Source organism: Marmota flaviventris, chromosome 1 (genome assembly GCF_047511675.1).
Source record: "Marmota flaviventris isolate mMarFla1 chromosome 1, mMarFla1.hap1, whole genome shotgun sequence".
Taxonomy (NCBI): domain Eukaryota; kingdom Metazoa; phylum Chordata; class Mammalia; order Rodentia; family Sciuridae; genus Marmota; species Marmota flaviventris.
In genome coordinates this window covers 105,164,999-105,185,919 of record NC_092498.1, presented here as the reverse complement: position 1 = coordinate 105,185,919, position 20,921 = coordinate 105,164,999, and the positions used below count along the sequence as shown (strand labels likewise).

The 20,921-nt window shown below is 37.2% G+C and overlaps 1 protein-coding gene across 4 annotated transcripts in view; it reads left to right on the top strand.

The window, feature by feature from the left end:
• The first annotated feature begins 487 nt into the window (after nucleotides 1–487).
• Sun3 (Sad1 and UNC84 domain containing 3) overlaps nucleotides 488–20,921 on the top strand; it is an 86,389-nt gene continuing 65,955 nt past the window's right edge. Inside the window, exons 1-2 of one of the 4 annotated variants that reach the window (XM_027938384.2) lie at nucleotides 488–1,955; nucleotides 20,400–20,484. In XM_027938384.2, the coding sequence (XP_027794185.1) occupies nucleotides 20,434–20,484 (51 nt within the window). In that variant the 5' untranslated portion in view covers nucleotides 488–1,955; nucleotides 20,400–20,433. The remainder of the gene's footprint in view (nucleotides 1,956–20,399; nucleotides 20,485–20,921) is intronic. The other 3 variants (XM_027938381.2, XR_003583208.3, XR_003583207.3) reach the window with 3 other exon arrangements.

Here is a 20,921-nt window from a genome sequence, read left to right as displayed (position 1 = left end):
CACAAGTGATGAGAGTTCATTTCAGATTGGAGGCCTTTCCCTCACGTGAGATGACATTGGTGTCCTTGGTCAGGTTGCATTTTGATGACTTAAATTAATGAAGCTGAGCCACCCAGTCTATGAAAAGGGAATAGTGCTGCTCTTCCAGGATAGCAGAGGGTCAGATGCAATACAAAAGTGTGTTATAATAGGACAGATCTTGTCACACATCAGCTTCCTGTTAACTCACTCATTATATACAACTATTTAGTACCTTGAGATGCCTCCTTTATGGCTAGGGTTTTGTTTTGTTATATTGTTTGGTTTGGGAAGCACCATGGGTGCTTTACCACTGAGCTATGTTCTCAGCCCTTTTTATTTTTTTATTTCAAGACAGAATCTCTCTAAGTTACTTAAGTCCTCACTAAATTGCTGAGGCTGGCCTCAAACTTGTGATCCTCCTGTCTTAGCTTCCCAAGTTGCTGGTATTATAGGCATGGACCATGGTGCCTGGCTTTATGGTTATTTTTTAAAAAGATAATTCAGATTATTTAACTCTTAATACTGTGTTGTCACAGATAATCCTCAAGGGTGTGTTGACATAAACTAAAGAATTTGCTGATCATGTTCTGGAAGTGCTGGAAACCAGCTTAGGAAAAGTACTTGGTGGAGAAATAGCCAGGCAACCTGTGAGAGAATGTCACACATAGATTCTTTCAGGCACCCTCCAACCACCCTCTTGCTTCTGTTTCCTTCTTCTGAATGACCAAGCCCCTGCTCAAGGACTCTCCATGTGGGCTTCCTCTACAGAGGCCATCTCCTCCTTCTCCATTTGGATCCAAAGGGAGTCTTCCTTGTTCCCAGTACACTGGTTACCCTACCCTCACTACCCCAGTTTGATTTTTTTGCCAGGAAGTGTACCTGGGATTGAACTCAGGGGCACTCAACCACTGAGTCACATCCCCAGCCCTATTTTGTATTTTATTTAGAGACAGGGTCTCACTGAGTTGCCTAGCACCTCATCATTGCTGAGGCTGGCTTTGAACTCACCATCCTCTTGCCTCAGCTTTTATTTCTTATAACTTTTTATTTCTCTTGAGTAAATGCCTAGAGTGCCACTGCTGGGTTTATGGTAATTGCTTGTTTAGTTTTATGAGAAGGTGCCAAACTGTTTTCCAGAGTGTATGTAATATTTTCCATTCCTGAAGGCAATTTTTTATTTTAACCATTCCTGTTGGTGTGCAGTGATGTCTCACTGTGGTTTTTACTTTGTTCTTCTTCAATGGCTAATGATGTTAACATCTTTTGATGTGGGTGTTGACATCTTTGTATCCTCTTTCGAAAAATGCTTGTTCTTCTTTTCCCATTTTCTAATTGAATTGATAGGGGGTTTGTTAAATAAGATGGCCTTAGGCCTGAGCCTAAGCAACTCCATTTTTAAAAACCTGCAATTTCACCAGGCACATCCACAGATCCCTCTGGTATGGCCTCAAACAAATTACTTTCTCTCTCCCTGGCAAAAAGAGTGAAGCCCCTGGCAGGCTGTCCTCACCTGATAAGAGGGAAAGGTGAAAAGATCAGGGTGGAGACCATCAGACCAGATGTTTCTGACCCCAGGGTAAATGATGCCACTGAGAAATCCGGGGGTAACTGATAAGGATTGAAAGGGGGATCAAAAAAAAAAAAAAAAAAACACCAAAATTTAGTATAAATGATAGAGTAAATAAACAGGGAGGGATTCAGCCAGCCGAAAACAAGGATGCACTCAAGCTGGAGAGCCTGATGAGAATCTGACATCCGATCACTTGTGATCGTTCCTGAGCCTCTGCATGATCCTCACCGCTCTCAAACTCTACCGCCTTGTCTGGACCTTGGTGAGAGCTGCAACTTTTCCCCACAACCCCCTTCTCAACCGGTCGTCCACTCCACGCCAGGAAAAGCCTGCCTTGGTTCCAGACCTGATCACCGTGGTCTAAGTGGGTGTGCATCTGCTGGACTTAAAGCCTAAGGCTTAAGACTTTTGAACTTAGCATGCAGAGGGAATGTCTGTTATTAGCCTATCATGATTAAGTGTGTTTGCAGTGCTTAGGATTAGCCTAGAATTGTTTGCTGTGAATTAATTAATCTGGAATTGTGTTATAGTTAAAGCTTCATCCTGGGGTTTCATAAACTGACTTCCAGACCACTCACATATAATCAAATCAAGTCTTTATTAAAGCACAGCAGTGGCGACTGACCAGAACATAAAGCTGTTCCCCTGAGGAACAATTGCAAGGGTGCTCCTTATAAGCCTGAAAACCACAAAAGGGATGTTCGGGGTCTAGCCAATGAAAGCAAGCCAGATTACAGAAGCGGGACAGTGTAGTCAAGCGGTGGGAAGCCTAACCAATCACAGTTATTCCAATCACCCCAGTTACAGAAACAGAGCCCCGTTACCCCAGTTACAGAAACAATGCCCCATTAGGTAGTTCCGTGTTCTTAAAGATTTCTATAGCAAAAGGAAAAGAACATCTTGCCCCAGTCATGATCCTTCTACTTGGCATGGTTTTTTTACAGAATGGAGTCACATTTGCTTTTACTATCATATTCCCCACTGGTTTTAGTAGGTTTGATGTCAATCTTGCATATCATTAGGTCTCAGTTTCTTTTCCATCCTTCTGTGTCTAAGGGACCATACTGGGCTCTCAAGACCATAAGTCGGACCTCACTTACATTCTTGTGTATATGGTTTAGGAGGGTTTTTAAGAGGCAGGTTCCTACGGTAATCCCAATCAGGAAAAGGACTACGGACCCAACTATGGCTGGGATGATGGTAGTCAACTAAGGGGACCATGAGAATAGCTTTTGGAACTAATTACCTGAAGCTTCTTATATTTTGATTTTTCTCTTTTCTTTAACCTGTTTCTCACTAGTGCCAACTGTCCTTTATTATCCCAGAATGTTTTGTAGAGAAACAAGAAGTTTCTCCTAGGGCCATACAAAATACTCCTTGTTTTAGAAAGAGACAATCTAGATCCCATCTGTTTTGTAATACTATTTCTGTCAGAGAGCCTAGAGAAACCTCTAGTTTGGAGATGGACCTTTTTAGCTTTCCTAAATCTATATCTATTTGATGGCTGAGGGACTTAAAAATTTTAGAGGCTGTGATAAGAGCTGCAGTTCCTAAAGCAGTAGATCTAGCTATTCCCAAACCAGCAAGAAGGGGAACTAAAATGGGGGCAGCCAGTCTATGTTGATGAATCAGTGGGCCCTGGCCTTTTAATAAGTCCCTTTACTCCATCAAAATAGTAGGTTACATAGTTTAGAGTTATTGACAGTTTGGAGATTTAGGCAAGGAGTTCGAAGTAGGACCCAGGAAGCACACTTTTTGGCGAACAGGGAGTTGTCCCACTTATAAGTTGGGTTGTGGAAGCAAGTGTCTCTTTCTGGGAGATCACCCAGGGTGATCTTGGGAGTAGTTCCCCAGGTACATCTTCCTGAGCTAGACATATTGGCGAACATCTATACTGACCATAATTTTTCCTCTAACGTCAGGGACCTCCTACTGCTGTAAGGAAAAAGGACAATGACGTTCTTGCTACTTCCAGCTGAAAGGGGACAATGTGCAGTGGGCAAGCAGTTTGGAGTCCCTTTTTAGAAACTGGGTCAAAGAGTTCATGGTAAAAATCTGGTTCAGGAAGAACAGGTTATAAATTCACCTAGGGGCGGGCACTTCTATGAGAGAAACAAAAAGACATGAGTACTGAAATAAGACTAATACAAAATAGCAGTTGTAGCATCTGAAAAACCTGCCCATGAATATCATGAAAATGACAGAAATTAATAATTGATTACCAGGAGGCAGAAGACCTGAGAAATTGTCCCCATAACAAGACCTAACAAAGCCTAATAAGGCCCTTTTTTAGGGAATATAAATCTTTAACATTGTCAGAATTATCAGGAATGTAGACACAACATTTAGTTAAGTTAGTTAAAGTCATCTGATTTTTGTAAAATATCTTTTTTGGCATGACCTCTACATTCAGTAGAGATTTCTTTGTTACTTAGGGCTAGATAATTATACTAGCAAACACTGATTAAGTCTACCTGTGTAGGCGGTTAGGAAGATCTGTAGGCCTTAAACTGACTAAAAACTTCTGGCAGTTTTTATTGATAGTTGTCAATAAAAACTGCTTTGATAGTTTTTATTGATAGTTATCAGGCATTTTTGCCTAAGAATCTCTCTTTTGTTGTCTCCAGTCTTACTTATTTTGGGGGGGGGGGGTGCTAATACAAGTTTACATCTTAAGTTACATTAAAATAACTGTTGTTTCTTTTTAAATGCCCAGGAATGGCTGTGCTTTGGTTTTAACTGTTTTTGCTAGGTGTTTAAGACCAAGCTGGTCAAACTGACCTTGTTCCTGTCTCTTGGTAAGAGTCAGCTGAGTTTCCTTGGAGGACACTCTTGGGGAACTTGTGAGCAGTCTTTCAGCTCTGTTAGTGTCATCTGCATTAGGATGGGTCAAGGTCTTGCTGACCATGTGGCTTCCCATGTGGCCTTCCCCTTTTTAATGACCGTCCTTTTTTGCAGCATGCACACTCATTGGCTTTCTGTTCTCCAGTGGTCTCATTAATCTCCCTTATCGGGAGGTTTTGTGGCCCAGAGTTGTAAAGCTCTTCCCCTTTTCCTGGGTTCAGGCTGACTCAGAGGGCAAAAACCAAATACTGGTTTTCTTGGCCCCTTTATTTTAATCTTAATGTTTAAGTTTGGCCTTAAATCTAGCAAGTCAGTTTATCGGTCTTACTGGGCTTTAACTTTAATGCTTATAACTTTACAGTTAATAATTGATTTTTAAGTTGTACATAACACAATATCATTATTTCATTTATTAATTTATGTAATACTGAGGATTGAACTCAGTACCTCACACATGCAAGGCAAACACTGTACTGCTGAGCCGTAACTTTAGCTCCTTTACACTTAATTCAATCTCTTTTAATTATTATCTATCTACAGATGATGGCTTAATATCTCAAATTAATTTAGGTTGTGTGTTCATGAAGTATTAGTTCTGTAAAACATTAACAGGCATCAGTTATTGTTAGTTGCCGAGCAGGCTGAACAAATGTCAGCTTCGCTTGTTTGCCTGAAGTCTGCACATTCAACCCCACTCAAGGTTGAACACTGGACTTCCACCCCTCAGGTGCAAGGGAAACCCACATCTGACCCCTGCCAGGTTTGCCTGAAGGCAGAAGATGATACCCTTAGCAACTACTATATGATACAATCACTGTATGCTAACAAGGCAGTTTGCAGACCTAGAGAGCCCATTAGATTTTGGCTATAAAAACTCTCTTCTGCCGGGCTCCTCCCTTGCTCTCTCTTTCTTCTCTTGCTTTTGCTCTCTCACTCTCTTCTCTCCTTCCTGCTCTCTTGCGCTTTGCTTTCCCCTTCTCTCTCTCTCTCTTGTACTTTCCTCCCCCTTCTCTCTCTCTCTCTCTCTTTCTCTCTCTCTCTCTCTCTCTCTCTCTCTCTCTCTCTCTTCTCCCCCTTCCCTGTTAATCAGACACTCACAATAAAGATCTCTTGGTCACTCCTAGTGTCATGGTCACTTTCCTTTCAGTTATAATGAAAATACAAAGTGAAACTAACAACAGTAAAAACATATTTAGCTTGTATATAATTTTGAATTTTGGCTGAGGTATACATTATATTTCCTATTTGAGATCACAGTAATCTTTCCAATAAAATCAATATTTGAATATAACTTTAAATTAATTGAAATCTGGACTACTTTGAAGTCATCTGACATGCTGTAAGGTGGGAGGCAGAGCCTTATCTCAGGTAAGGCAGGGCTCTTTACAAATCTTAGGTAAAGTGTTTTAGTTCTGAAGCTGATCTTTATTTCTCTTTTTAGATATCATTTTATAAAGTTTACATATATTGTTTCCTGAGTCTGTATGAATGTTAGCTAACAAACATGACATACATCTGAAATGTGAGAGGTCTTAACTTTTCTTTTGTGTGGAAAAGTGACAAAAATGTTTTATGATATTAACCTTTAAATAGATTATTACTTTTTAAAATATCTTTAAATTTTTATATCCCAATGTAAAAGATAACATAAGGTTTGGTTACAAAATATCAAGTAATATAAATAAATCCCCAATAAAATCCATTTTCCTTATAAGTTTAAAATTATCATTACAGACAACTTTAGTTTGGAGAACACCAGCTTGATAAAATGTTCCTTTAAACCTTTTACCTTAAAGACTTGTATACCTTAAATGTATGAACACATTTAATCTGTAAAGAAGAGTAATCTACTACACTTTTGTTAGTGTTTTATATTAACTAAGGTTAGCTTTTAAAGAAAAATCTAGACTCTGTAATGTAGGACAATACTTTAAAATAACAGTTGCTCTTTAACCACAGATGTACAAACCTTAATTTTTCCAAGATTAGTTGCTCTAGGGAATAAAACCTAACAGACACAATGTAATTAATATTTTTAGAAGTTTTTGTCATTTTAACATATAAATATATCAGTACATTAATTTTTGTCTGTAGGGAACAACCTTGGATAGTTTTAACTATTTGTGTTACATATATAACCAACTTAATTACATATAAACCTTTTAATATTTATCTTTTATTTATAGACCTTTATATTACTTAATTAGACCCTTTTGTTGCTTACTTAGATGTATTATATTTTACCACATAAAGGCTTTTTTAACCTGGAAACAGTTTTTTACTAAATATACTTTTATTTTTAGAAACTTTTAATAATTTTTAATCTGTTGATTCTTTTTTCTGTTTATACTTTGAAATATCCCTTATAAATTTTTGAATTTAGATAAATTAATCCATTTTAATAAGATGAAATCCTTTGTTATTTACAGTACTTTAATTGAAATGCAGTTGAAACCTCTTGACTCCTTGTATGTAGAATTATACCTGTTGGGACTTTTAATTTATAGTAACCTTGTTTTTATAATAACACAAAATAAAATTAAATTTCTCTTTAATTTACCAAATTATGTGAAAACACCAACATTGTTTAAGTATTTTACCTTATGGAATTTAAGGAGTTAAAAGTACTTGATATTATATATAACAGTTAGCATTTTAACTTTGTAAACCAATTAGATGTCTCTAACAAACACATCTATGATTAATTTCATACATTTAGATCTAATTTACATATTTTCTTGAAAAACAAGTTATCGGAAAAGTGTATTGAATAGCATTAGTAATTTTTTTCCTGTTGAAGAAAAATCCTAGAGACAATGGATATTAGACACTTTATAGACATTATAGCTGTCTAATCAAACTGTGCATTAGTAACTTTAAAGACATTTATACTTGTATTTACTTTCCAAATTTAAATTGAACCTTTTAAATCATATTAACAAAAGTTATTTGGATCCATTTTTTAAAATTTTGATTTATGAGCTCATATGTCAATTTTTTTTGTACCAAATGTATGTAGACACGGCAATACATGTAGACGGATAGTACAACGGTGCACCCACACAAAGCAAACAGACAAATGAAAGCCTTGTAGCTTATTTTTTAAAACCTGTTAGATTAAGAGTTAACCCTTGTAAATTGGCCTTAGAATGAAGCAGAGTGTAATCAGGAAAACATATTAATCTAGGCATATTGGATCAAAATTATGAATTTAACAAATATAGAATTTTAAAAGTTTTTCAGTGCTTTTTCCTGAGGTGGTCCTGTTCATCAAAGCTGAAAAGAGTTAAGGGAACATAGACAAATGAAGTGGTTTTATTGTTTTTTTCCTGAAGAAACTTCCCAAAGACACAGCTCCATTGGTCTCCTTGGGAGAGTCCCCCAGGTTGGGTTCCCATTTTAAACTGGTTTTTCTGGTTTCTTGGATAGCGGCCACCAAATTTTAGCCTGAGATTGAAAAATCTTTAGACCTTTTTTTTTTAATAGTTGGGAGTTATTCATGCTTGCAAATACTGAGAGACAAAAGCCAAATTTCCTAGACAAAATTATTCTTTTTGTTATATAATTCAGGAATAATAATTTTATAAAACATTTTAGTTTTAATCTGTCCTCTATAGGAATGGCCCAGTTCCTAAATGAAGGTAATCTCCAGAATGTTTTTTTGTTTTGTTTTGTTTTGTTTTTTTTACCTTTAGCTTTTACTTTTGATAATTCTTTTAGTTCTGTTGGCAGCACTTTACATTTTAATGCAAGCTTTAGTGAGCACAGTTAAAACCATTTTAATCATTTTTTCCAATTAGAAACAAACTGAGGTAGAAATTAACACAGAACACAAAGGGAACAAAGAAAAACAAACCAATAGACAAAGTCCTGAAAATTGTTAAGAAAACAAGTTAAAGAGGTACAGGGAGAGATCTCTGTAGGGCTTCCCTATCCCATGATGTCGGTGCAGCGAAGGAGTCCTGATGAAAGAAGAGCGGTTATGAGAACAAGAAAAGGACCCACACACAACACACAGATAAACGCAAGACAAACGCACTGGACAAATGACAAATAGCAAGGCAGATGCTGGAGAAATGACAAATAGCGGAACAGATACAGGACAAGCAACAATCAGCAGCAATCGCTGAAGTCACACAGGGAGACCTCTAACCTCTAATGGGGCAGAGACCACATCTCTTTCTGCCCCCAGAAACAGATGAGGCCAGGCAGAGAGGCTTCCAGTGGGGCCGAGAGATGATGACTCCGACCTGCCCCCAGGCACAGGTGAGGCCCCACTGGGAGGCCTCCAGGGAGACAGTGACAATGTCTAGTCCTGTCCTGGGAAAGGTGTAAACAATTGCATCCAATCTGACCTTTTCCCCAGAGGAGTTGATCTAACAGGCCGGCAGGAGGCTTTTCAGAGTGTCCTAGGACAGATTGGAGTCACCCTGGGAGTGAGGCTGAGGAATGCCTCTCAGGAACTCCCCTCTACTCTGGGGCCCAGGTTCAAAGGCCCGTCTTTGGAGGCAAATTTGGCGTGAGGGTAGGGAAGAAATGGATCCCGGACAAGCCCCCAGATATTATAGTTAAAGCTTCATCCAGGGGTTTCATAAACTGACTTCCAGACCCCTCATGTGTAATCAAATCAAGCCTGTATTGAAGCACACTGGTGGTGACTGACCATAACATAAAGCTGTTCCCCTGATCAGCCCCGAACAATTACAAGGACGCTCCTTATAAACCTGAAAACCACAAAAGGGATGTTCTGGGGTCTAGCCAATGCAAGCAAGCCAGGTTACAGAAGCGGGAGAGGGCAGTCAAGTGGTGAGAAGCCTAACCAATCACAGTTAGCCCAATCACCCCAGTTACAGAAACAGAGCCCTGTTACCCTAGTGACAGAAACAAGGCCCCATTAGATAGTTCTGTGTTCTTAAAGGTTTCTATAGCAAAAGGAAAAGAGCATCTTGCCCCAGTCATGACCCTTCTACTTGGCATGGTTGTTTTACAGAATGGAGACACAAAACAAAATGGAGTCACATTTGCTTCTACTATCACAACTGTTTGCTGTGAATTGATTATGTCTATTGCAGTGCCTAGCATTAAGGATTGTCATTTTCTTGATTCAGAACCTACAGAGTGAAATTGTGTTGAGTAATTTGAGTGAATAAAAGCATTGAAAGGGGCAGAAGCGCGTGGACATTCTTTATTTCTCCCCTCGACTGCATATGTCACAATTTTGCCGCCTTGAGACAGGGTTTGATGTTGTTTTTATTACTCTGGTTGAGACTTGAGAGTTCCTTTTTGGATATATACTTGCAAATATCTTCTCTCAGTCTGCGGCCTTTTAGCTTCTTCATGAAAATTTTCACCAAGTAAATTTTCTTTTTAAAATTCTGATGAGGTTAATTTATCTATTTTTCTCTCTTATGGGTCATCTTTTTGTTCCCAAAGCTCTAGACCTTAGGAATTTCATCTTATGTGTTTTTCTAAAATCTTTAAAAGTTAATAATGTTATGCTTTATAGTTAAGTTCATGGTTTATTTTTAGGTGTGATGGTTGGGTGAACATTCCTTTTTGTTTGTTTGCTGTGAGTATGGCGGTCCAGCTGTATTTGTTGAAAAGGCTACTTTTTATTTCATTGCTTTGGAAACTTAGGATTTAGTTAAGCATATTTGTGTGTGTGTATTTTCTGAGTTTTCCATTCTGTTCTATTCATCAATGTGACTATCTCTGCTTTCTCAAAATTATACTTCTGATTATTAACCCTGTGTCAATACTCAAAAATATTGGATAGAGTGATTTTCTCATTTTATTCTTCTTTATTAAGATTGTTCTAGCTCTTACAAGAGCTGAACTTCTCTCTCTCTCTCTCTCTCTCTCTCTCTCTCTATATATATATATATATATATATATATATATATATATATATATACATACATACATATACATTTTATCTATTTGGTGTTTAATCATTTATTCACTTACTTTTGCAGTACTGGGAATTGAACCCAAAGCTTTGGGATGTTAGGCAAGAGCTATAGCACTTTTACCACTGAACTCCATCCCTTACTATTTTTTATTTTTATTTTGAGACAGAGTCTTGCTAACTTGCTAAGTTGTCTTGCTTGAATTTGCAATCCTTCTGCCTCAGCGCCTTGAGTAACTGAAATTAAAGGTGTGTCCCACTGTGCATGGCTCCATATAAATTTTGGAATAAACTTATCTATTTGTACAAAACCATAGTGGACTTATTCATAGGGGTTGCATTAAATCTATAGATTGATTTGAGTTGTGTCCAAGCTCTCTCTTTTAACCAGACTTTGACTGCTCTGAGTCCTCTTTCTGACTGGGTTCTCACCTCTCCTTAGTTCAGAGTCTTTGCCCATGCAATCCACTTATAGCAAGAAGCCTGCTAAGTTGGTGCTGTTGTTTCAAAATGGCTTGAGTCTGTACACCAAATATTCAGGTTTGGGGAACTCGGTCCCCTGTGTAGTGATGTTGAGATGGTTGAACTTTTAGAGGTGGAGCCTAGTGGGTGATAATCAGATCCTGATGGCACTGCCCTTGGAAGGGATTAATACTGGTCCACAGAACTTGCTTTTCCCAAGAACAGGTTGCTATAAAGTAAGTTTAGCTGTCTTGGCTCTTTCTCTCTCTTGTTTTTCATTTCATCATTGCTCTTTTCCACATTGTGATGCCATCCACCATGAGGCCTTCACCAAAGTTAAAAAAAAAAAAAATCAGATGCAAGTATCATTCTCTTAAAACAGAACATTAGCTAAATAAATCTTTTTTATTTATACTGCTCAGCTTTGGGTATTTTGTTATAGACACACAAAATGGACTAGTAATTTGGGGAAAAAAATCCTCCTTTTTTGGATACCTGATCAAATTCTTCATCCCCCAGACTAGATAGCTCATCACCTTGGCCTGTCTTCAGCTAGAACTTTATTCTGGCTAAGCCAGAATTCCCCGAGCCCTGACATTTCCTCTTATCATTTCCATTCACTAACTCCCAGTGTTCTCCTTGCCTATAAATTCCCACTTGTTCTTGTATTTGGAGTTGAACCCAATCTCTCTTCCTGCTGTAAAATCCCATTGCAGTAGTTGGTATACTAATTGCATTATCCCTGAATAAAGTTTCCCTATAGGAGACAGTACAGTCTTTACAAAGTACCATGCATAGGTTTCTTCCTTAATAATAGAAACTACATTTTTACTATTGAGCCTTCTACTACATGAACACAATATGTTTCTCCATTTATATAGGTCTTTTTTTAAAACTTCTTTGATCAGCATTTGGTAATTTATAGCATACAGATCCTATAAATGTTCTGTGTGTATGCCTAAATTAGCATGCTCTGATAGGCAGTCATAATCTCTTTTGAGGGCACACCCCCAATAACCAGAAGACTTCTGCAAGACCCCACCTCTTAACAGTTCCATTACCTCTGTTTTAGCTTTGTTGCTGCCATGATTACAAGACTTAACAAGAATAATTAGAGGAGGAAAAGTTTATTTGGGGGCTCATGGTTTCAAGTTTCATAGTTCAGGTCTTTTTTTCTGCAACCTTGCTGGACTCACTTATTTTAGGCAGGTTTTTTGTAGATCCTTTGGGATTTCCTACATAGGTAATCTTGTAATTTGCAAAGAGAGTTTTCTTTCTTCCTTTCCCATCCATGAACTTTCTGTTTTCTTGTCTTGTTTGTACTACCTTGGCCTTCCAGTACTATCTATGCTAAATAAGACTGGTGAGAGTGGTAATCTTTGCCTTGATCTTGATCATTGGAGAAATATAGCACTCAGTTTTTTGCCATTAAAAACAATGTTAACTATGTTTTTTTTTAAGATATTCTTCATCAAGTTAAGGTAGTCTCCCTCTATTTCTAATTTGCTGCAATTTTTTTAAAAAGTCATAAATATGTGTTAAGTTTTGCCAAGTTCTCTGTGTCATTTCACAGAAACATAATTTTTCTTCTTTAGGATGATTATATGGTGAATTACATTGATTAACTTTTTAATGTTAAACCAGACTTGCAATAAATTCCACTTGGAATACTACACAATTCATATTATGTAATCATATAATACAATATAATAATATATTGTAGAATATATTTATAATTGTATATAATTGTTTTTAAATGTTTTGAGATTTTGTTTGAATTTGTTAAAGAGGTGGTTTTTTTTTATATCTGAATTAATGGGAAATCTTAGTCAGTCATTTTCTCAATGCATTCTGTCTTTGTCTTAGAATAATTGAGCGTCTAGAATCAGTGAGCCCAGACAGGTTGCAGAATAAATAATACCGGCTTCATAAAATGAGTTGAAAATGAGTTGGGAAACATTCTCTCTTAATCTCTGAAAGAGAGTGTACAAGAGTGTGTTAATTCTTTCAACATTTATTAGACATCTCCACTGAAACCATCTGGGCCTGGAGATTGCTCTTTAAAGAGCTTTCTGATTGTAAATTCAGTTTCTTTAATTGTTACAGAACTGTTCAAACTGCCTACTTCAACTTTGTTGAGTTTGGGTGGTTTGTGAGTTTGAGAAATTGGTCTATTTCTTATCATTAAATTTATGAAGGTTAAGTAATTCCTAATATGTCCTTATTCCACTTGAATAGTTGCAGGGTCTATCATGATATCCTCCATTTCATTCTTTTTTTTTTTTTTTTTTTTTTTCTTCTGAGATAGTTGGATTTCTTTTTTTTTTTTTTTTTTATTGTTGGCTGTTCAAAACATTACATAGTTCTTGATATATCATATTTCACAATTTGATTCAAGTGGGTTATGAGCTCCCATTTTTACCCCATATACAGATTGCAGAATCACATCAGTTACACATCCATTGATTTACATATTGCCATACTAGTGTCTGTTGTATTCTGCTGTCTTTCCTATCCTCTACTATCCCCCCTCCCCTCCCCTCCCCTCCCCTCCCCTCCCCTCTTCTCTCTCTGCCCCCTTTACTGACATTCGTTTGTCCCCCTTGTATTATTTTTCCCCTTCCCCTCACTTCCTCTTGTATGTACTTTTGTATACCTCTGAGGGTGATGTGTATCTTCTTAGTCTTTCTAGAAACTTGCTAATTTTGAATTTTTTTGAAGACAAGCTTTTGTTTCTTTGATTTTCTCTATTATTTTCCTATTTTCTATTTTATTGATTCTGATCTTTGCTTTCTTCTGCTTGCTCTGGGTTAATTTTTCTATTTTTGAACAGTTTCTCAAATAGAAATCTTAAAACTTTCCTAGTTTTTACTGTAAGCATTTTAGTCCTATCAACCCCCCTTTCAGCACTGCTTTGGCTACATCCTAGAGATTTGGATGTATTTCATTCTCATATTAAATTTAAAATTAGTTTCTGATAAATTGCATATATTTGGGTTATCGGGTTTTTTTAATTTTTGTTTTTCTCATCTTTTTTTTTTTATTCACTGTGCCAATCTAGTTTTTTGGTCAGCATATATGTACCATCTGTGTTTAATTATCAATGTTAGTGATTAATGTTATATTTGCAGTGTGTGTCTTACTTCTGTGTTCTTTCCTCTTCATGGGCTGCATACTGTCTGCCTCAGCAGCTCTCCATGGGGAGGAAGGGCCTCAGGCTAGAGAGAAAAGGAGACTACATCCTTTGGCCATTTGCGGTTGGAACTCCTTATCAACCCTCTTACTCTGCTCACCTGATATTTTCTGTGGAGTTTTTCCTGTAGTATTGGTGGTACTGCCTGCCTAGGCTGCCTTCTGTTGCTGGTTTGGGGATCAGAAACCTCAGGGTCTTGTTTTTCTTCTCCTAGTGAATGGGAGAACTGAGATGTCTCACCATGGTGTTTTGCCTTCAGTCTGGGGGTCCCACCCATCAGCTCATCACCTTCTTACTATCTTTCAGATTCTATTTGGTTGTTTCTTGAGTTATGGTCCCTCATTGCCTAACCACAAGGATATGTTCTGAGAAGTGCGTCATTAGACGATTTTGTTGTGTGAATATCATTGTGGGTACTTACACAAAATAATATGGCTCCAACATCACCAGGTGATATAATCTAATAGGACCAATATTGTATATATGACCAAAACCACGCAAGCCTATATTTCCAAGGTTTACAGTCATACTCATTGGGGAGGAATAGGAAAAAAACGTATCTACGACACCTTGTCTAAATGAAAGTATACCATTTTGATACTGACCACCAATTTATCACAAATAATTTACATTATTTATGTATATATCTATCTCTTAGGCTATACAAACTTCATGAGGGTAGAGACTTTGTTTTAATTACTACTGTATATCTATCTAGTGCCTCAAATGATGTTAATAAATAAATACGTGTGAATATATTTTAAGTAAGATAGATAAATAACCACCCAAAAGAGGTTCAATTAGATCATCATAACATGCCTGACTCTTTAGACAGCAGTGCACATTCCATGAATAAAATGAATAATGGAGGTAGCATGAAGCAAGACTAGGTAGGTGTTCAGAACATGTTGGGGCTTTCACTTCTTCTTTTCCAAAGCACATTGGCCTGAGGGCATTATATATTTTACAAAGCAGTAGGCTTCAGCTTGGGCAGCATTGGGCTTCCAGTAGTTCTGGAATATTCCAAGAGTTTCACAACCCCTCATCACTAAGCATTGTCAGTTTTGTTGGGTCTTTAATTTTAGCCTTTCTGGTGTGTGAATAGGCATAGATCATTGTGTTAATGATTTTGATTTAGATTTCCCTGAATGGCTAATGATACTGAGCATAATATGTTTATCGATCCTTAAATGATATTAAGTATGTTTAAGGCTAATGCCATTTTTCTATTTGATTTCATTTTTTTTTCAACGTTAGGAAAAGGAGGTTGGCAAACATCAAAGTACAAAAAAACTGAGTTTTGGCCAAGGTGAGGACCAACTCTCTTATATTGCCAGTAGGAAGATAAAATGCTATGCCACTTTGGAAAATAAACATTATCTAGTAAAATTAACAATATCTATATCTCATGACCTAACAATTCCAATCCTAAGATTTAAGCTTTTTTTGATGAGAACCAATAGCTAAAAACAACAGATGATAAAGAAATAGGATTCATTCATCTAATATAATAATGTACATTGTATAAATAACAAAACTAAATGAGCTGGGTACGGTGGCACAGGCCGGTAATACCAGCGGCTCCAGAGTCTGAAGCAGGAGGATGGCTAGTTCAAAGCCAGCCTCAGCAAAAGCAAGGTACTAAGCAACTCAGTGAGACCCTATCTCTAAATAAAATACAAAATAGGGCTGGGAATATGGCTCAGTGGTTGAGTGCCCCTGAGTTCAATCCCCGGTACCAAAAAAAAGAAATGACTATGTAGTCAATATGTGTAATAACATGTAATGTTGGTGAAACAAGAAAGACATGAACTCATACTACAATTTTTTTTAAAGTGAAAAGAAAGTATGTTGACATAATAAAGAGTCTAACTATAAAGAAGAGCAGGAGGTGAGTTTCTGAAAATCAAGAGTGATTGCTGGGGTCAGGGTCAGGACGGGTGGATTGTCAATAAGGAGTATAGGGATGGGAGGGCTCCTGGGGGCTGCACTATTCCATTTTTGGACCTTAACTGCAATTACAGGAGAGTTTAATGTATAAATATTTGTTGATTTGAACATTTATGAGTTAGATGCTATTCGATATGTGCTATTTTGTATGTGTTATTTTCTAAATTCAAAAAGTGAAAAGATAGAAACAAAACCCCCAAATATTTGTTTAATGGATCACTTACTATTTGTGACAGTCAGTTTGTGTGTCAGGTTGGCCAGGCCACTTATTCTAGTTTGTAGTTTTTCAGTCAAGCACAAATCTAGATCTTTCTCCGAAGGTCTTTGGGAGATGTGATGTGATTAATCCACAATCAGTTGACTTTTAGTAAAGGTTATCCTAAATAACCTTGACAGGCCTGAATAGTTAAACAGAAAGTACAAATAGTTCACATATACTCCCCAGTCCCAAATATACACAATCTATCTTACTGTTAACTTCCTGAACCAGAGTGGTAAATTGTTATAACTGATGAGACTACACATCATTATCCCTCAAAGTTCTTAGTTCAATCTTGGTAGTGTACATTCCACAGATTTGATTAAATTTATGACATGTATCCACATTGCAGTCTGGTACAAAATAGTTTCACCACAGTTAAGAATCCTCCTTATTCATTCTCCTCCCTTTATTCCCGGCCATTGCTGATCTTTTTATTGCCTCTATAGTTTTCCCTTTTCTAGGATGCTATATAGTTGGAGTCACACAGAATGTAGTCTTTTCAGATTGGCTTCTTTCACTTCTTTTTACTTTATCCATTCACCTACTTCAGGACATCTTTGTTGCTTTCAAGTATTGCTAATTATGGATAAGTCTGCTCTAACCATCTGTATGCAGGTTTTATAGACATAGATTTTAAACTCCTTTGGGTAAACGCCAAGGAATTCAATTGTTGGATTATATGATGAGTATGCTCAGTTTTACAATAAACCCCTGAAGTGTCTTCCAAAGTGGCTGTAACATTTGCATTCCCATCAGCAATGAGTTCCTGTTGCTCTACATCCTCACCAGTGTTTTGTGTCATCAGTGGTCTTGATTTTAGCCAGTCTAATAGGTTATGTAGTGGTATCTGATTGTATCTGATTGTTATTTTAATTTGCATTTCCCTGATATGGAAGATCTTTTCAGATGTTTATTTTCCAACTGTCTATCTTTAGTAAGGTGTCTGTTAAAGTATTCGACTCATTTTTATATTGGATTATTAGTGTTCTTCTGTTGAATTTTAAGAGTTCTTCATATAATCTGAATAACAGTCCTTTTCAGATATTTCTTTCGCAAATACTTTTTCCTACTTCATGGTCTTTCTTTTCACTCTCTCAACAGTATGTATTAGGGTTCTTTAGCGGAACAGAACCAACAGAGTCTATCTATCTATCTATCTATCTATTTATCTATCTGATTATAAAAAGGGGATTTGTTAGATTGGCTTACACAAGCAGAAGTGGATAGTCCCTCAATGGCTGTCTGCAGGCTGGGGAGCTGGAGGAACCAGTAGCTGCTCAGTCTAAGAAGCTTCAGAACAAAGGAATCAATGCTGTGGCCCCAGACTAGGACCAAGGGCCTGGAAACTTCCTAGAGAGTCACTGGGCAGAGTCAGCTTTGGAAGAGTGAAGGAGCTGGAGTCTGATGTCTTCAGGTGATTCAGCAGCAAGCAAGAACATGCCGAAGAAGAATAGAGCTTGTGACAGCAGTGACTTCCTTGTTCTTTCAATTTTTTGTTCCATCTAAGGTTCCAACCTATTGGGTGGTGCTGCCTACACTTAGGGTAGGTCTCTCCTTTAATTCAACATCCCACATCCAATCATTCCTAGGAACACCCTCACTGAGACACTTAGAAGCCTCATAAACTTTGCATTTCTTAATCTATTCAAGTTGAAATTCAGATTAACCATCACACCATGTTTTTGATAAAGCAGAAGTTTTTAATTTTATTGAAGCCCAACTTATTAATTCCTTCTTTCATGGGTCATACCTTTGGTGTTGTATCTTAAATGTCATCACCAATGTCACCTGGATTTTCTTCTGCTATTTTTCAGGAGTTGTGTAGGTTTGTGTTTTACATTTAGGACTATTATACTTTTTAAATAAATTTTTGTGAACACTGTAATTTTTTGTCTAGATTTTTTTTCTTTTTACAAGTAGATGTTGATTATTCCAGTACCATTTGTTGAAAAAGTGTTATTTCTCCATTGGTTGCCTTTTCTCCTCTGTCAAAAATCAGTTGATTATGTTTGCATGGTCCATTTCTGGACTCTCCAACTTGATCCATTGATTGATTGTTCTTTTTCCAATAACACATTGTCATGATTACTATAGCTTTTAAATGTGTGGTGCCAGTCCTCTGGCTTGACCTTCTCCTTCAATATTGTGTTGCCCATTCAGAATCTCTTGCCTCTTCTTAACCATTTATCAATTTGCACAAAATTACTTGCTGGGATTTTTACTGAGATTGTGTAGAATCTGTAGATCAAGTTAAGAAGGCTTAAATATATGTTCAGTCTTCCTATCTGTGAATGTTTAATACCTCTCCATTTATTTAGTTCTTCTCTGATTTCTTGCAAAGTTGATTTCTTTCAGAGTTGTGTAGTTTCCCTTATATGATCCTGTACATATTTTGTTAAGTTTTAAGTGTTTCATTTTTATCATATATTATAAACATTATTGTGGTTAAATTTCAAATTCTACTTGTTCATTATTGGTATATATAGGAAAGTGACTTTTATATGTTAACCTTGTATTCTGCAACTTTACCATAATTGGTACTAGTTCCAAGAGTTTTGTTTCAGGGTTTTGTTGGTTTGTTTGTATTTTGTCTTATCTTTTAGATTTTCTGCATAGATTCTTCTTGTCTATCCCAATCCACTCTGGCTGCTTTAACAATATATCATAACTGTATTATTTATAAACTACCATAATCTATTTCTCACAGTCTGGAATTCAGAAAGCCCAAGACTAAAGGATAGGTAGATTTGGCGTCTGGTGAGAGCCCTCTTTCATAGATGGCATCCTCTCACTGTGTCCTCACACATAGTGGAAAGCACAAGGGGTCTTTTATAAAAACATTAATCCCATTCATGAGGGCTTTTCCCTCATAACCTAATCCCCTCCCAAAGCCCCTCAACCTCCTAGTACCATCACAATAGAGGTTAGGCTTCAATATATGAATTTGGAGGGGGAAAAAATGTTCAGACCATAGCACTTACCAATCTATTTAACTTTTACTTCCCTGTCTTATTAGGACTTCCAGTATGATATTAAATGGTCAAATGGGACATTCTTGCCCTATTCCTGATCTTACCAGGAAAGCTTCAGTTTCACACCATTAAGTATGTTGTTAGCTTTAGGTTTTTGTAGATGTTCTTTAAAAAAAAACTGGTCTAAATCCAAAGCTAGGAATATTGCAAGAAGGTCTGAAGCTTTTCATTAGTCAATTCTTACTAAAGAACATGCAGGTCCACCAGAGTCCTAAGGAAGCCAGCATGCTGAGGTCTCTGTAGGACAAAGCTGCCCTGAGAATGTAGGGGTGGGCATCTAACCCAGAAGTATCCTCTGTGACCCCCACCCCCCCGCCTGTCTGTTTAGAGTGTGGTGGAGTTATATCACGGTTTGTCTTATTTAAAATGGTATGTATTGAGATAGGTTTTTAAAAATCCAAGGTTGTATTGTGCTTGTGCTTTTCATAACGTTCAAATAACTAAATATGTTCTTTAGGGGTGGCAGAGAAAGGAGGAAGGGAGGGACAGACTATGTATTATACCCGGGAGACTGTGGTTTGTTTTTTTTTCCCAGTACTGAGGATTGAACCCAGTGACAATGTACCACTGAACTACATCCTCAACCCATTTTACTTGTTATTTTGAGACAGGATCTTGCTAATTTGTTTAAGGTCTTGCAAAATCACTGGGATTGGCCTCTAATTTGCCTCAGCCTCCTGGGTTCCGGGATTATAGTCTGGAAGCAATTCTAGAGAACTGGTATTTCTTCCTTAAATGTTGGTCAGAATTCATTGGTGAATTCACCCGGGCTCTCTACTCCCTTTTAATGTATGATTCAGACCATTTTTAAAAAAGATTTTTTTTAGTTGTTGATAGACCTTTATTTTATTTATTTATATGTGGTGTTGAGAATCAAACCCAATGCCTCACACATGCCAAGCAAGTGCACTACCACTGAGACACAGCCCCCAAACCAGTTTTGAAGATGTCTCATGGAGCCTAAGCAAGGCCAGTGTAGGGGAGCATAGTACTCATTCCCCTCTACCATCCATCACATCTTTAGTAACTGACAGTGATTTTTGCTTTCTTCCATTTTTACATAGGAACAGTTGTTGGCGTTGCTCTATGTTCCCCTTCTTAAAGCTCTTCTGTCACCTTTCCCTTTTCCTCTAATCCTTCGGCTCTGCTTTCCACAGAGCTCTGCCTCCAGGCCCATTTCATCTTCATGAGATGAGAAGAATGAGGTTCAGAGAAGTCAAAACCCTGTTCCAGCTCTCTGAAGTAAGTACATGTGAGGTTGTGGTGAGCTAAGGTGTTCAGATGCCTACCAGATAGCGGTAAGGACACAAGAAGGGCATCTATCTGGGTGGGTGGGTGTACACCATGCACATGTGTAGTATGTGAAAGTCATGTTACTTTAAAAATCTCTTTGTTGGTTTTAACTGGCAATTTATATGTAGTGTGAGCTTGATTTTTTTAAAGAAATAACTCATTTATTTCAAAACAAGTGGATGGAATTGCAAATTTCCTGTTTTCATAATAAGTTTGCTGTATTTTACTGACCAAAAAGTTAATTTACAAGACTCATTTTTTAAATAATAGACCCTTGCTCTTCTAGGTGAGGTCAAGATTTGATCAGTAGTTCTTTCTCCAAATTTTGTCTTCTCTTTTCGTAAGCCTCAGGTTTCTGTTACTATAATAACCTAAAAAAAAAGAAC